The sequence below is a fragment of the Nansenia antarctica genome (assembly GCF_963989245.1).
Source record: "Nansenia antarctica genome assembly, chromosome: 4".
NCBI lineage: Eukaryota > Metazoa > Chordata > Actinopteri > Argentiniformes > Microstomatidae > Nansenia > Nansenia antarctica.
In genome coordinates this window covers 48,534,083-48,552,454 of record NC_137689.1, presented here as the reverse complement: position 1 = coordinate 48,552,454, position 18,372 = coordinate 48,534,083, and the positions used below count along the sequence as shown (strand labels likewise).

General features: G+C 45.2%; 1 protein-coding gene across 1 annotated transcript; it reads right to left on the bottom strand.

Moving 5' to 3' along the window:
* Window positions 1–2,838: 2,838 nt before the first annotated feature.
* gas1b (growth arrest-specific 1b) lies at window positions 2,839–5,777 on the bottom strand. The gene has a single exon (XM_080528965.1). It carries the CDS (start codon window positions 5,343–5,345, stop codon window positions 4,560–4,562), a length of 786 nt encoding a protein of 261 aa, XP_080385091.1. The 5' UTR covers window positions 5,346–5,777; the 3' UTR covers window positions 2,839–4,559.
* Window positions 5,778–18,372: the final 12,595 nt, after the last annotated feature.

Genomic DNA, 18,372 nt, shown 5'->3' with positions numbered 1-18,372 from the left:
CAGTTCTCTGTTTACCCATGTATTAAAAAAATAATTATATATATATATATATACACTGTATATATATATATATATATATATATATATATATATATATATATGTATATATATTGATTCAATGTTGAGCTCACAAAAGGAGAAACGTCTTTGCTATTTAAGAGGAAAATATATTTTAGTTAATATATTATACTTAATATATACTTAAACAATTCAATTCAATTAAATTATGTTCAAAACAATTGCTGATATTTTACAATTGGCCAATTTGAGCATCTGAGGATGTTCAGTTAAATACATGGTTTGGAAATAAATGAAAGGTCAAACCCTGGTAAACTGAACTTACAAGTCTTTCATAAATTCACTAAAGTAACTTGAATCACATGAGGACAAAGGAATGCACTTAGCATTTATTTTAGAAAGGCATATGGAATCGGGATATGCAATGTCCTTCATAAAATATACTTAATAAAATATATCATTCACGAAAAAGCTCATCATGTCTGTGATCCCTTGTCAAGAAACAGCTAAAAATAGCTTCTAGACAAGTTAACAAAAATAATAACATTGTCTTTTTTTCCTCAGATAACATTTCTGCATGTGATGTTTCTGCAGCTCACTGATCAAATGGTAGAAGGCATGAATTCTAAGTTTGCTTTCAAAAGTGAGCCATTGTTGTCTCATTGGACATATAAACACACAATCCATATCAGAGAAGGAGAGGCAAGGAGGGATATTTCTTTAAGACAAACCCCTGAATGGTGTGAAAGGAGCCAGCTCTCCCCTCTAAACGGCTGGACACAGTTGGAGTCGCCCCCCCTGGGGTCACTGAAGGCATTGATGTTTTAGAGGGCTGCTACGGCAGATTACTCCACACAGCTGTCCCAGCGCCGTGGAAATGAAGTTATGCCCCGTGTCAGCAATGTTTTGTGTTCCTTCCTCCTCCTCCTCCTCCTCCTCCTCCTCCTCCTCCTCCTCCTCTCCCCCAAGCCTACGCTTCCCTCGTTCCTTTCACCGTTACCTCCATTCCCCTTTGGCCAGGCGGGCCACGGGAGGGAAAGGCAGGAACCAATCAGGGCACCCGGCAATGTCTCCCATCCAGCGATCCTAGGTTGGGTAAAGTGATCTGATTGGCCGGGGGGGAAGATCCCTCCTTTGTGTCAGCATCATCATTCAGAGGTTCTGAACTCTACAACATTCAACCCCCTCCCCACCCCCTCCACTCCAGACCCTTCCCCCCAGGCACTTAACAATCATAAATCAGACCCTCCCCCACCGTAACCCCCTCTCACCTCTCGAAAAGCCCAGGGTGAACCAGTCACCCCTTTTTACCCTCCCAGCTTTCAGTGGGCCACTGGGGTTTACCTACTCCGCTTGTCTGTGGGGTGAGTTTGTTTATTCGTTGGTCAAACGTTCAGATGTCCTCAAGACTACTGGCAGCAACCGTAATCCACAGCGCATGTCATGGATGACAAGTAAAAATGTATCTTTGTAAAAAATGTATCTTTGGAAAAATGAGCCCAAGTCGTAAGCAAACTTGTAAGCATGTAAGCAAATGGATAAGGCACTTTGCTTTCGAATAGGTTCATCCTGGTTTCTGAGATTGGCCCATCTGTTTACACATGACTGGGAAATCAAACTCAGTCTCTTTGAAAGCACTTTCATCTAACCTTTTCCCTCTTTTTTCTCTCCATCCCTCTCAGGGTTCAGAGCAGGCACAGGGAAGTATAACTGGATTAGAGACCGTTTCCCTTTTTTCAAAAGCTGGCGAACTCAGAAAAGGCTTGACGTGACAGAATCAATGTGGCAGCTTGGAATAAAAAAAAAGAGAAGAAGTTTTCACAAGGGCTTGAAAGAGAAAGGGAGTCATTTCATGACCCCCATTGTGCTCCGTCTATTGTGTCTGAAAACAAATAGTTTGAAAACATGGAAAATAGTCCAGCCAAGTTATTTTCATAACTTTCTAATGAGCATTTTATAAAATATGCTCCAATGCACCCTATCTGATCAAAAACATATGGATGGCCCCATGTAACACAATACAAAATAACTTACCTCTCGATAATATTAAAACTTTAAAAGACTAAAATACTTTAAAGAGATCAATTGTGTTCTATCTACAGGTGGTTGAGTCACGATTATAAAACACATCTCAACCATAAGTCATATTTTCTTTATTGCATGAATGTCCACTACTACAAGGTTACTTGTCTGTTTCAGCACTGAGTAACCCAGAGGGAGAGAGGGGCTGGGGTGAGTAACCCAGAGGGAGAGAGGGGCTGGTGTGGGTGGGGGAGGAGGGTTGCACAGGCAGCAGTTTGAGTTATGATGAGGCAATTTTAATGAGGTTCTGGTCCCTGTAGCTAAAGCCCCTGTTGACTCTCCTCTGTTTCAGCATGGGGAAAAAAACAACTTGCCTATTTTCCTCTAGTGCCAAAAGTTAATTGAAAACATTGCAGAGGAAAGTATGGTTTTGGGGGCCCCATATGACTCTCATTCCTTCATTATCCCCAGCAATAATAAAGAGGCTTTACAATTATTAATGGAGGGACCAGGGGCCTGCTCTCTTAAAGCAGCAGTACTCTCTTTTGTGACTTGTAACAAAGGCCCAGAAATGCATTCGCCACATCACCCTGACAAGCTGCATGGTTTCCAGGGTTTGCATTTTTTTTTTTACATTCAGTGGGAAGCGATGGCAATTGGAGCACAATACATCATTGGTTCTATTTAGCTCAGTTGATTAACAACCAAACTGAGGTGTTCAGAAATATAGATAGAAGTATTACTTATTTACATCAGTATCAGTGGTAATGAGACTAATTCAACAACTGTACCGCAGTTTAATACTAGGTTAGCCATGCTTGACAAACAGATATGATCAGTTAAGTTAACAACAGTATATCTATCAATTATATTAATAATTTATAGAACGTGTTCCTGTATTCTTTAATATAGCATGTTTTATTGTGAGGACCTGATATGGGAAACAACAAGCTCTATACATATATTCACATTAATTGTTCTTACTATGTCATAATGCTTGTAAGCAGATCTTGGGATAAACTGTTGCCCATATGAAGCATGGAGGGATATCTCAGCATTCAAGAGGACCCGTCTTGACAGAACTTTCTCACGTCCCAACAGAAGGCCTGTGTCTCCCTGCCGCCTACCCCTTCTCCCCCGCCTCTCCAAGGTGTCAGAGAGAAACACAGAGAATGAAGTGCCTGCACATTGTGCCGCTCCACCATTGTGTGTTTCACATTTCCATGACAGAAGTGCCACTCGACTTCTCTTCCATTCACTTAGGTGGAGGGCCCTTGTCTCTCGCAAGAAAAACAACATGGCTGCCATCATTGGTTTCAAGTCCTCTGGTGACAAGCGAAGGATAGGGTGTCAAAGAGAGATACAATCATGAATCCATCTCATGTCTGTACACAATCAACATGCCTTGTTGGTGGTGGGTTGCAAAATCTGCAAATGTCTGCTAGAAATTCAAATACTAGTCAGGTGTATGTGAAAGTATTAAGAGCATAAACTCCTTCAAGCATAGCTTAAATACACAACGGTCCAATCCGTGTGCATTTGTAATGGCTACTTAAGTCTCCATTCACCCGGACACAGCTTTTTTCCTCGCTGTCTCTGTGTGAAGACTTCTAACAAACACATGGGGTGAGGATAAATAAACTAGCCAGGCCCTTCTTGGCTCCATTTGAAGAGCAATCCCCAAGAGGAGGGGTCTTTCTTCCTAATGTTTAAACAGTCTTCGAGCATTAACAGTTTATGCCTTAGGCAAACATTGATGTTTACAAGGTCAAGTGTATGATTCCAACTAAGAGCTTTTCTTTTTGGACTAGGATTTAGACAACATTCAGTAGCTCTGATAAACTTTGGTTTTTAATTAGGGGGTTTGCGAGAAAGGCTTGGTACAGCTGTCAAAGAGAGCACTGAAATAGCAGATAGCACAAATATCAAGAGTCAATGACACTTTAAGCAAGACATATATTTCCTCCCTTTGTGTGCACATACGAAAACAATATAATCACAGTGAAGCATTGACAATTCTATACAGTGCAAATATCTTAGCATTGATAAACAAATAGGCCCCATCTCTGACAACAAATCAATATTATACAATATACTGTACATTTAAACTTTACAGATTTTTTATATAAAAATAATCTCCCTTAAATGTCATTTTAACACTATAATGAGTGAGTTTATGTAAATATGAGGGACATGATTGATACTGCAACCAACCAACATACTCTCAGGTGCATGAGTTCTACATCTGTAGATGCTCATCAAAGGTCTCAATTTGTTTTAAAACTTCCATCAATGGCTCTCATGATGAGACATAAGTAGGGCGAGATGAGAGAGAAATAAGTAGGAGAAACTGCAGAAGGCCATTTAATGATGTGTGCATACCAAGAGGGCTATCACAAGTGTGCTGTGAAGAGGTGAAACTATATAAAGCTGACTGTAGCTTTGTGTTGCTATTCTGTCTCTCTATCTGAGTGTCAACGTTTTACAAGGCAAACAACTGAATCAACTGGGATAGCCTATTAGATAAGTTGCATTAAAACCAAAATGGTGGCCATAGCAGTCAATACACTCTGACAGACGAGCGGGCTACATGAGTTTTCCACGTACAGATAATCCTCCATGTCTTCATAATCATCTTCAGAATCCTCCTCCGAATCGGAAAACCCGCTACCTGCAAATCTGTCATTCGAGTCAAAGCAAAAGTTTTTCATACTAACTTTGACATACTCACATATTGTCCTTTCCGTACCATCACAAACACATGTATCTAATTGTTGTGCTTTGGGTATATTGCGCAAATTGGCGATCACTCTCCTGCATTCGTCTGAACATCTCTCTCCTCCGAAAAGTTTGCGGCAGTGAAATAAATAGTCTCGCATCGCTGAGCTGCATTGAGAATCTCTTTCGCACTGCCGCCGGGCTTCGGTGCAGCCCATGCTGCTGGTCCGGGGCAGACACGGCTCTATGGCGCGTTTGGTGCTCCTGCACACGGGGTCGGCGGCGCAGTCACACTCCTCCAGCGCTGGCCCACTCTCGGTCAGATTGAGCTGGATGAGGGAGGATATACAATGACTGGGACACTTCTTCCGATCCCCGTTGATAATAGGCGCACAGGCGTAAATGTATTGATCATACGCGTAGTGGCACTCCGGCTCTCCATGACACTTCATGATAGCTTGCCAGCAAACGAGCCGACGACCATGGGTAGGGGACGCGATGCAGACACAGCCAAAAAGTACAAGTGAAAAGCATACAAAAAAATAGGATTTTCTAGTCCACTTTATCAACCCGGCAAAACTTGCCATTTCGAAAAACACTGATACGAATAAATGCCAGCCTTCAACATATGGATTTTTGTATCTCCATTAAATCTGTCAAAAAGAAATCAAAACCTAGCCCTTCAAAATTAGGCTATTCCAGTAGAAACACCACACATTGCCACGCAGCTTTTCGTATTATGAAAACGCATCCAGAAAATGTTATACACTAACAATTCAATGGCCACAACAATCTTCTTCGAGCGGTATTCAAGAATTCATGAAGTTTTGATATCCATTGCTTTTCTCACACTGACCAGCTAAACAGCGCATTCTAAGAGATGGTCTTTCAAGTTGCAGTCTCCCGGAAGTCTGTTACAAAACCGTGTTACAGTGTCTTCACTCTGCACTTAAAAATAAAGAATGCGATGAAAACGATGCGCTTCATGAAATAATTCCGACTCTCTACTACACTTCACGTTCCACCCGCATCCATAGACTACGACTTCCGTGCGCTATTGGTCCGATTAGTTGTTGTGATTTTGTACGTTGTTCAGAGGCAGTGACGCGCCTGGAAACTTGACCAATGAGTGATGAGGGGTAAAATCTCAAGACATTTTAATAAATTAAAAACTAAAACAAGTAACATGGCCTACAATGACAGTTCCTTCACTTTGTTACATCCTACTATCAGACTAAATTGTATAAAAGTATATTTATTGTATATTGTTGATTGAAAAGGTATGGGAAAAAACGACTAGGCCTACACCAATAAACGTAGGCCTGCCATCCATCACAAGGAACCTAGTTCATATCAATTGAAATCATTTTGATTGCAAAAATATTCAAACATGACAATATTTTAGATTGCGACACATGAAAAAGACAAAGCTACTCCAATAAGAAAAAGTGACATTCAACATAAGTACATCCTAGTTTATCAACCAAAGACTAAAGAAAACTGAGAATGTTGAATCACTATAATGATGTTCATTGATTGCCAATCATTCTCTGAAGATGGTGCAGCTTGGTGTCTTTGATAACACTGTGGTTGTGTTGACTCCCTGTCAAGAAAGACGACAGCTGTTATAACACATGCAGCTCCCCCTGCCTTACCCCTTCCACCACGCAACATAAGTGAGTATTTACACAAGCCTTAAGGGGGTTCCCATGTTAAAGCGCACGCGTGAATACCACTAGGCACACATGCACATGCCAATAAAGACATAACAGCCTGAAGGGTAAAGAGCTATAATCCCCTGAACATAGGGCTGTAAAAAAAGAGGGGGAAAAAGTTACCTCATAAAACAAACACCTCAACTTTCTCATATACGCTGTGCAAAGTCAGTCAGTCAGTCAGTCAGTCAGTCAGTCAGTCAGTCAGTCAGTCAGTCAGTCAGTCAGTCAGTCAGTCAGTCAATCAAATGAAAAGGAAGGGAAATGAATCAACAGCTTCAGTACACAAACAAGCACATGTGTCAGAACTGCCAATAGACAGATCAACTCAGAGCCACTGTGTCTGAGAGTCTGTCTGAGTACAGTAAAAAAAAAATGGTGTTTCCTCTGCCGGCTCCAGGATTTGTTGGAACCAGCAGGCAAGCAGACAGAAAACAGAGGGAAACACTCAGTCACTCTGATGCCCGTGCTCCTCTGACCCCGTCAAATCGCTTCGCTTAGACCACAACGATCTGCCAGCTGCCACGGTATATACCCTAGGACCCCCCCTATCCCAATTAGAGAGATTAGAGAGGACTCAAGTCGAGTGCAAAAGAGATCCCAAACTCCTTGACAAATTACCCCCATATCACCCCAGCTGGCATACCAGAACAACAGGCCTGGTGGAGGGTCATCTTACAGCAACATCAAAGCGGAGGTCATCTGAGAAACGTGGATAGTCCAACTGGACAATCACTCAAGGGTGTCTACAACCCGCCAAGAGAGTGGCATCACACCAGCCAGGAGTATATAGGGCATAGGGATTGCACTTTATGCCATTACCCTATGTTGTTTTTGTCCACCTCTTAAGAAGTCTGAGGATAATAGTACCGTCACCAATTAATTCATTATGCCCATTACAGAATCCCACATACACAATAACAAGGTGCCTTCTATGAGGAGTAAAGCAGCTCGAACAGACCAATGATTTATCCTTGTTTACTTTAATTTCTAAAAAGCACAAATTAAGGCCTCACTCTTTGTGAATGCAGAGAGGAGAGCATAACACGTATCAGAACAAAAATCCCATCAACGTTGGACAACGGCCAGACAGGAACAAGGCCCAGATTCGCTCCAGCCAGTGTGTCTGTGTGAAAGAGAGGGCAGCTGGTTTTCCCCTCACTGTACCCCTCAATTACTCTAAAAACTTTACTGACATTCATCACTCTAATACCTTATTCAAATTTTTTCTAGGGGAATCTAGGAGATTGAATAGAATGTAAGCCAGGTTCTTTCAACTGTTTACTGTTCAGTATCCTCCATTTGTTTCGAAGGAGGTTTCTCTAGTGCAGTGTCCTGTACATGCGGTTACTCGTGGCGACTCATATATAATAACGATTCCAGAATTGGAATGTGGTTCTCAAGAATAGACACACAAATACTCATGCACAGACAGACATGCTCTTCAGTGTGTCTCCAGTGCTGTCAGAAGTCATTACATGCAAACCTCAGTGCCAGAATAATTCACTGAACTGCATTCAAGTGCGTCCAACCCCAGAGAGTGGGAGAGGAGGGCCAATATTATAAAACTTGCCAACTATTTTCTTCCCTGCTTTTATTTATGCTCTCGTTGCGTATGGAAACTACTGTGAAAAATATCTGTCTGCTGATATTCTTTCCACCTTTTAAAAAGTTGAACTGACATTCCGAATGATTCCCAAATGTTGTTCTTTTTATGCATTAAAAAAAAAGTTGATACATGCCTAATATTGCCCTAATGTAGGCCTTACGTGGTTTGTATAGATTTCTCATTTAGTTTTGTCTCTTTGAATTCTCTTCGGTAAGTTAGTCAGAGAGGGGGAGAGGACGGGTAGGGTTAAAAAGGGTCAGACGATGAATCTGAGAGAATAACAGCTTTTCTCCTGGCTCAAGGTGGGTATGATGTCATTGCTCCACAGGGCCTGTAGCCTGTGTCCTGGACAGTATCCTTGGCCTCTCTCCCATTCCCGTCTGGACCTCAGTATGCCCCGCGCTCTTATCACACAGGAGATTTTCCGGGGACGGCACCACATGTTCCAGGACTGAGTGGATCCCTCTGGGGAAAGGAAGTACCGAGGACGATGAGGGAGGATCTGGCTTTGAACTAGAAACAGAAAGGAGCTGCAAGTTCAAGCATCGGTCATCTCCGACAACAGCTCTAGCCAGGAGCGTCAACATAATGTAGCCTACAACTACTAAGAGAGCTGTCACTATGGTAACTCGGAGTCTGGCTGTATTTCAGGGTGTATCCTTACACAATGTACTCTATTACTAAACAGGAAGCTGGCCCAACAGAGCCCAAGCATTCTATTTTTCCCCTTATTTTGGTTAGGATTAGGGTTTGGGTTAACATTCAGATCTTGCTGTCTCATAGAATGGATCAGAGACCAGACATGCCCTTGAGACAGTAACTGAAGTAGAAAACCTTTTGGATAAACAAAAATGGCCCAAGTCATCCTGCTATCATTCTAGAATGTGGAAATCTGCAGGAAACCAGGGGGCTGTGAAACAGGTTGGAGAAAGAGGAGTCTCATTCCAGACAGACAGACAGAGCGCCAGGAACTGCTTTAGCCATTAGCTGGAGGACGGGAGGAGACAGGGGAGTGGGGACTGGAGACTGATGGCATGTGCAGTGAACTCTGGTTTTAAAGGAACAGTGAAAACACTCAAGGGTGGACGCAGGTGACATGACAATGACCTGTATTTTGATATTAATCTTCGTCTTACAGTTGTGGTGAAAACTTTGTGACATTACGTGACATTTTTGGCATTGAGCAGACGCCTTTATCCGAAGAGAGTTACAACAACTACAATTTGTTTAAGTAAAGGCCCTTTCACACATACGAGCCTTCCCAGTCGATTCCATGCAATTTCCAGGGTCGGCGTATGTCTGAATGCGACTGACCAGGGAAATCCGCTCTGGCAAATTCCCTGGTCGAGAACATGTATAATTCCATGGAAAGTACCGTGTAGGTGTGAATGGAAGCCTGAAAATTGCCTGGTCAGTTTCCTTTCACAGCTGTCCTGCATCGCGCAACCAGCAGGGCAGAGCGCATAAGAACTGCCCCAGACTCAGAATATCGCTACTGCTAAATATAATTCCACAACTGAACACTACTTAATTTCCAATCATAGTGGAGGTATGATATATGGCAGATATACACAGTTCTTTGGTGGAAAGGCTTTTTTTTAAGGCATTTTTAACGAACTCCCAGCAAAGTCAAAACACGAAAATCTGTGCTCACTACCTTTTCCAGTTGAACATAAACTAAACTATTTAAATGCTGCTATTGTTTGCGAAGTTACAAGATCCTTACATCCCACAATTTTTTTTCAAAGGATGCAAAGTTCTAATGTAGCCTAAAGCTGCGTGCACACCAGGTCATTGCGTTGCACCGGAAGTCATTCATCTCAATGGGGCAGTTGCGTTGATCCGTTGCGTTGCGCTGCATTGCGTTTCTTGTCCGGCAGGGTGCGGTAATCAGTCAAAATATTTCAGCTTTTGCGTTGCGTTGGATCCGTCAAAACAACCGGAAGTAGTTTCTTGACCAGAGCTTTCCCTCAGATGTAAAATCCGCCATTGGCGAAAATCTTTAATTTGGCTCTACAAGTGTTAATATGTCATTTTATGAAGTTATTATATGTTTTCAGGCGAGAAAGTAACCATATATATTCACAAAATGTGTCCAGTTTATCAAAATAACCCGTTTATATATCTGATGTTAACATACTGACTGTAGTATATTGCTATGTTTAGCATAGATCTGGGATTGATTGCTATTGCCTCCGTAGCATTACATCTTGACAATGTTATCACCGATTGACTAGTGTGGTCTAGTTGTGGTTGCAATGGTGAATAAAGACGCACGCTGAACGTTGCTCCAGAGACCAGAGTCATTATTATTATAAAGTGTATCTTGTAAGTCAGAGAGAACAGCAAGACACAACATGGTGTCAGAAGATGTGACTTCTTCACAAATATAAGGAATTGCGAGGCGCCGTCGATCTACGCAGAAACTTTGTGGAGAACTATAGATAGCATAGCATAGCATAGCATAGCTATCGACCCTGTGCGACGTTCGTTCGTAGTAGCTAGCGAGTGAAAGCAAAGCATGGAACAGTTCAAGCCTCCCGCGCCGCTCATGCTCTCTGGAAACGTGAGTGAGAATTGGCGTCGGTGGAAACAACGTTTTGAACTGTATATGATTGCCACTGGTGCAGATGATAAAGATGAGCATGTGAAAATAGCCATCATGCTGCACACCATAGGAGAAGAGGCATTAGAGGTATATAATACATTCACCATTGATTTTGAAGACCCAGCATACGAGACAATGAAAGAGATCATGGATGCATTTGAAGCATACTGTATCCCCAAAAAGAACATTGTTTTTGAACGTCACCAATTCTGGTCCCATTCTATGTCAGAGGGAGTTAGTGTCGACAAGTTTGTGACTGAACTCCGTCAGAAATGCAGAGACTGTGAGTTTGGTGCAGGTGAGAATGACACATTGAGAGACAAAATGGTGTTTAGCCTAACTGATCCTCGCATGAAAGAGAGACTATTGAGAGAGACAGACCTAACCCTGGACAGAGCACTAACCATATGCAGAGCTGCAGAAGCTGCCAAGTCACAGCTGCAAGCTATGGGGACAGGGCACGCAGACGCCCCAGTTCAAGCACTGTCCAGAGGAACTACTAGCTACTCTGAGATGAGAAGAGGATACAGAAAACAAAGATCGTCAGGAAGAGCAAATGAGCAGACGGACAGCACAAACACATGCGGGAAGTGTGGAGGGACACACCCGCCCCGCCAATGTCCTGCCTTCGGGACCACATGCCACAAATGCAACAAGAGAAACCATTGGTCCAAAGTGTGTGGCGCACCACAGCATGGGACAGTCACAGCAAGGGACGTCAGTCAACTTGAGAGCGAGGTAGATTCTTTATTTGTAGGCTCAGTGTTCTGTGTTAGGGTAGATAAGATCACGCAGCAGACAGACAACGCGTGGTACACCACAGTCAACCTCAGAGACACCCCGGTCAGATTCAAGCTGGACACGGGGGCGGAGGCGAACGTGCTTCCAATGTGCATTTTCGAGGAGATACCGGGGCCCCCACGACTAAAGCCTACACAGACACTTCTCATTGCCTATGGAGGAGCACGCCTGAAACCGAAAGGAACAGTGACATTCACGTGTGAGACACCCAATAGAGCAAGAGCAAATCTAGTTTTTTTTGTGACTGCACAGTCCACCACGCCCATTCTGGGCAGAGAAGCGTGCGAGACACTGCAGCTCGTGAGGAGAATAGAGACGCTTGCAGTCAAGGCACCAGCTACAAAAGAGGAGCTGGTGGAGCGGTACGCATCTGTCTTCAGTGGCCTGGGTGAGTTCCCCGGTGTGCACCACATACACACAGACCCAAGTGTGGCCCCAGTCGTCCACGGATGCAGAAAGATCCCAGTCAGTGTCGTGGACAGACTGAAAACAACCCTGAAAGAGCTTGTAAAAAAGGACGTCATAGCACCTGTGACAGACCCGACCGAGTGGGTGAATAGCCTCGTCATCACTGAGAAAAAGAACGGATCACTGAGGGTGTGTTTGGATCCTCGTGATCTGAATGAGGCAATCAAGAGGCAGCACTACTCGATACCAACCCCGGAGGAAGTCCAGAGCAAGCTCTCTGGGAAGTCAATATTCACGATCCTGGACGAGAAGGACGGATATTGGCAGGTGAGACTTGACGAGCCATCATCTATGCTGTGCACATTCAGTACGCCGTGGGGAAGATTCCGCTTTAAGAGACTTCCTTTTGGCATCAAGTCCGCCAGCGAAGTTTTTCAGCAGAAAAACTGTGAGGCTTTTGGAGACATCGAAGGAGTCCATATCATCGCAGACGATATGATAATCGCCGCCGCCACAGAAGAGGAACATGATGGCATCCTTCACAAGGTCATGGAGAGGGCACAGAGAGCCAACGTCAAGTTCAACAAGGAAAAAATCCAGTACAAAATCAACACCGTCAGATACATGGGCCACGTCATTACACCAGAGGGAGTGAAACCGGATGACACAAAGGTGACGGCCATCAACAACATGCCGCCACCAGAGGACAAGACAGGGCTGCAGAGGCTGTTGGGGATGACGAGGTATTTGGCTCAGTATATCCCTGATGAAGCTTCAGTGACTGCCCCGCTCAGACAGCTGCTGAGGAGAGATGCAGCTTGGCAGTGGAACCATGAACATGATGATGCTTTAATCAAGCTGAAGTCAGCCCTCACCAACGCCCCTGTGCTGAAGTTCTATGACCAAGCCATGCCTCTCACCATACAGGCTGACGCGTCGAAAGATGGACTGGGAGCTTGTCTTCTCCAGGAGGGGAGACCGCTGTGCTATGCCTCACGAGCTCTCACAGAAGCTGAGAGAAACTACGCCCAAATAGAGAAGGAGTTGCTGGCGATAGTGTTCGCAGCCAAACGCTTCCACCAGTATGTTTACGGCAACACTGTTACAGTCCAATCTGATCACAAGCCACTTGAAGTGATTTTTAAGAAACACCTGAGCAAAGCCCCAGCAAGACTACAGCGCATGTTGCTCCAGCTTCAACGGTATGATTTGAAAATAACATACACGCCAGGAAAAGACATGCACGTCGCCGACACCCTTTCCCGCGCGTTTGTCACCGAACAGGCCGACAGTGGAAAAGAGGACCTCTTCGAGGAGAGAGTGATCCACACGATGGAGGCTACTGCTGCCATGAGCTCAGACATGCTCAAGATGCTCAAAGAAGCCACAGCAGCTGACGAGACACTACAGGCAGTGGCTGAGAGACACCGCAGCGGCTGGCCCCAAAGACGACGTAGTGTGCCCGCCAGTCTCTACCAATACTGGCCTCAGCGGCACATTATCCACATCAGGGACGGACTACTGATGACCGGCGACAGAATTGTGATTCCTCAAGCCGCCAGACAGGTGATACTAGAGAGACTACACCTCGCACATCAAGGTATCCAGAGGACAAAGGCACAGGCCCGACAAGTCGTGTACTGGCCGGGAATGACTCGTGACATCGACAACGCAGTGGAGAGATGCTCTCCGTGTCAACAACTCCAACCACAGAACCAGAGAGAGCCCCTCATGTCACATGATATCCCTGAGATACCATGGCTAAAGGTCGGGGCTGACATCTTTGAGCTCCAGGGCCAGTCATACCTTATCGTGGTGGACTATCTGTCCAAGTACCCAGAGGTGCTCCATCTACCTGACAAGACCGCTCACACAGTCATCCGCAAGATGAAAGCAGTCTACGCGAGGCACGGGATCCCAAAAGAGCTGGTAAGCGACCATGTTCCTTTTGCAAGTGCAGAGATGAGGGAGTTTGCAGCATCCTGGGGAATACAGCTCATTCACTCCAGCCCTGCATATCCTCAATCCAACGGTCTGGCAGAGAGGATGGTGAAGACGGTCAAACATGCACTCAAGAAAGCTTTGCAGACCAACATAGACCCCCATCTAGCCCTGCTAGCATTGAGAAACACTCCAATAACAGGCACAGATGTTTCCCCAGCTCAGGTGCTTATGGGAAGAGTACTACGAAGCACGCTGCCCTGCTCTACAGCTGTTCTACAGCCAGCTACCCCGAGAGGAGTTCATGCCAGGCTGAAAGATCTCCAAACCAGACAGGAGCACTACTACAACCGCAACTCACAGCCCTTACCTGAGTTTGCTCCTGGTGCAACGGTTCACATGGAAACGAGACGTGGATGGATGCCAGCCAGAGTCCTAAACCAACGAGAAGAGCCACGGTCATACAACGTGAGAAGCCCGTCTGGTGTTGTCTTCAGAAGGAACAGACGTCATCTCAGGCGTATTCATCCAAGTCTGCATCAAGAGAGAGATCCTGAGCCACTGGAGCAGCCTGCACCTGTGAGCCCGCTGGGAGGACCCCCAGAGTCACCGGATCATCCAGCTCAGCACCCGTCCTCCTGTGAGGGCGAGAGCTCCACTCCTACCTGCCGCACCAGAAGTGGCAGAGCTGTGGTGCTTCCGGCAAGGTATCAAGACTTTGAGATGGGCCAACGCTGAAGGTTGTGCTCCACCAGGGTTAAGTACTGGGGACCTCTGACCCTTAGTTTAGTTAGTTACTAGATGATAGTTGGACACATTTAGAAAGTGTGTGGTATGTTTACAAGTTTGATTTTACTCCAAGTGAAAGTTCACAAGTTACTGGACAAGTTATAGGACGTATAACTTTTCAGAGACTAATTTTCAGTTGACCCAAGAGAGACTTTTAATGCTTAAAAGGGGGGATGTAGTATATTGCTATGTTTAGCATAGATCTGGGATTGATTGCTATTGCCTCCGTAGCATTACATCTTGACAATGTTATCACCGATTGACTAGTGTGGTCTAGTTGTGGTTGCAATGGTGAATAAAGACGCACGCTGAACGTTGCTCCAGAGACCAGAGTCATTATTATTATAAAGTGTATCTTGTAAGTCAGAGAGAACAGCAAGACACAACACTGACTGTGTCCGCGAATGCTATGCTATTGTTGTGCTAGGTGCATTGACTGACTGTCCGCGAATGCTATGCTATTGTTATGCTATCTGAATGGTGTACTAGTTTTCACTGAATAAATCGCGATTTCTTTCAAAGAAGGTAGCAGGTGTTTATGTCCATGTCAAGGAGAAGGTACGACTTGTATGACAGTAGTGTGATTAGGACATAAGTTGAGGATATTAGTCTACCTCTGATGCTAACTTGTATGGCATAGTGTTTGTGACGCTAACGGCGCCATCTTTGCTATCTCCTCCGGACATATATTACCGCTGTGTTGTTGCGTCTGCATCGCATGCGACATGCGTCAAGCCCATCCCACCAGGTTGCGTCAGAACGGTGGGTCACGGTTCGCGGTGTGCACGAAGCTTAAGAGACGTTGTACTTCTTGATACTAAAGTCTGTTCAAACCCAGGCAGCGAGACCAGCAAGAAAACACAACTAGATCTTCTATAATTCTAACTGGATAGTACTTTGTTTCCAATCATAGTTAGCTAGATTACTTACTTAGCTAGCTTACTTTTACTTATCAAATGTACATTTTGTGATATAGACGCAGTTTACACACACCGTCTCCTCTTAGCTGTCTTGCATCGCACATAGCCCACAGCTCAGAGCGCATAGCAATATGTCTAATTGAGTCAACTCGTATTATGCTTATCACCAAGTTCTCCCATACTGTGCTTATGGACTAGTATAGTATGTTTATATCAACGGTAATCAAGTGCTTTAGTTTGCGAGCGAACTTGGTGATGGTAAGCACTGGTAATAGGAGTAGACTTGCTGGAACGAGACAAGCGCGTGAGACCGCCACACACCACACATTATCTGCCACATATCATACCTCCGTCCCACATATTTATCATCATATTTTTCGATATGAAACGGAGGTATGATATGGCAGATATGTGGTGTGTGTGGTGGTCTCACACGCCTGTCTCGTTACAGCAAGTCTATGGTACATGGCAGTCCCACGCGCCCGTCCCGCTCCGGTTCTGCATCCAGTTGAATGCATGTATTGAATGTAATGATTCAAGTAGATCGCGCAACCAGGGAATTGTCGACATGTGTGAAAGGGAGCAACACAGGAATCTACCGGCATTTGGCTCATGTGTGAACGGCAAAAAATGCCCGGTCGACACCAGTGGCGGCTGGTGCTAAAATGTTTGGGTGGGGCACAGGTTATGGGGGCATGCTCCACGGGGAAGAATATCAACTTTAAAATCTGGATTTACAGTCAATTTTAGCATGAGAATAGCTCTACCCCCCTGTACAGACCTCGCCATCCCCTCTACCCCCCTGTACAGACCTCTTCATCCCCTCTACCCCCCTGTACAGACCTCTTCATCCCCTCTACCCACCTCTACAGACCTCTTCATCCCCTCTACCCACCTCTACAGACCTCTCCATCCCCTCTACCCACCTCTACAGACCTCTCCATCCCCTCTACCCCCCTGTACAGACCTCTTCATCCCCTCTACCCCCTGTACAGACCTCTCCATCCCCTCTACCCCCTGTACAGACCTCTCCATCCCCTCTACCCCCCTGTACAGACCTCTCCATCCCCTCTACCCCCTGTACAGACCTCTCCATCCCCTCTACCCCCTGTACAGACCTCTTCATCCCCTCTACCCTCCTCTACAGACCTCTTCATCCCCTCTACCCTCCTCTACAGACCTCTTCATCCCCTCTACCCCCCTGTACAGACCTCTTCATCCCCTCTACCCCCCCTGTACAGACCTCTCCATCCCCTCTACCCTCCTCTACAGACCTCTCCATCCCCTCTACCCTCCTCTACAGACCTCTCCATCCCCTCTACCCCCTGTACAGACCTCTTCATCCCCTCTACCCCCCTGTACAGACCTCTTCATACCCTCTACCCCCCTGTACAGACCTCTTCATCCCCTCTACCCCCCTGTACAGACCTCTTCATCCCCTCTACCCCTCTGTACAGACCTCTTCATCCCCTCTACCCCTCTGTACAGACCTCTTCATCCCCTGTACAGACCTCTTCATCCCCTCTACCCCCCTGTACAGACCTCTTCATCCCCTCTACCCCCCCTGTACAGACCTCTTCATCCCCTCTCCCCTGTACAGACCTCTTCATCCCCTCTACCCCCCTGTACAGACCTCTTCATCCCCTCTACCCCCCTGTACAGACCTCTCCATCCCCTCTACCCCCCCTGTACAGACCTCTTCATCACCTCTACCCCCCTGTACAGACCTCTTCATCACCTCTACCCCCCCTGTACAGACCTCTTCATCACCTCTACCCCCCTGTACAGACCTCTTCATCACCTCTACCCCCCCCTGTACAGACCTCTTCATCACCTCTACCCCCCCAGTTTTCTCTACAATTTCTACAATTTTCTCTCTACAGTTTCTACACGTCAACGTGTACCGAAACACTTGTTTCCAACGTGGTCCTACGTTTCTCCTACACCAAGACACATACAAAGAGCATAGAAACATACAAAGAGCATAGAAACATACAAAGAGCATAGAAGATACAATCAGAATACAGTCTGCCATTCCTTCTCCCAGCATCGATTTGGTTTTCCTATCATGACTGAAGGACAGATGATTCACTTACTTACACAAGTTTGACTTCGGTAATAGGTCCAGTTGCAATATCAAGTTGGGAACAAAAGATGCCTCCTTCTAATCCATTTGTTCAATTTTTTTACAAAGTCCGGTAGTGGAAAGCAGAACAACGCATTTGTTACTTCACATCCCGCTAGCCATGTTTTCTTCTCATACCAACCCCTCGTAAATCCTCGGTTATACGATTTTCCAATTTTCCCTGCCTTTGTATAAACTTGCTTTATAATTAAATTTGGTCTGGGTGGTCCTAATTCCTTTACTGTTAATTTCTCCTGGTTGCTACGACGGCTGAACGGTGTTTCTTTTAAAGATTCAACCGAGTTGTTCAGAACATTACTAGCCATGGTGAAACAAGTGAACGAACGTGACGCCGGCCGTATGACATGACGTAAGCACGTACGATTCTTTGTGCATGTCCCAAAACCCCATAGACAAATGACCGAATGGCCTGAAGTTACCAAAATAGATTTTACATGCAAGTCTACGAGAACAGCCTAGTGCACTTTCGAGTAGAGTCAAAGTTGCCCTGAAAGGGGCGGGACTTGAAGCTGATTGGAACATACTCCACAGAACACTAGCTGATTGGACTATGATATACTCCACAGAACACTAGCTGATTGGACTATGATATTCAGAAGCAACACTGTCTAGAAGTCATAGAAAACAAATCTCTCTCTTCTCCCTTTGGTGGGGCATTGTCCAATTGCCCCTAATGA

What these genes read in the sequence shown, in the direction of transcription:
- gas1b (XM_080528965.1), bottom strand. Translation starts at nt 5,345, where the DNA reads ATGGCAAGTTTTGCCGGGTTGATAAAGTGGACTAGAAAATCCTATTTT.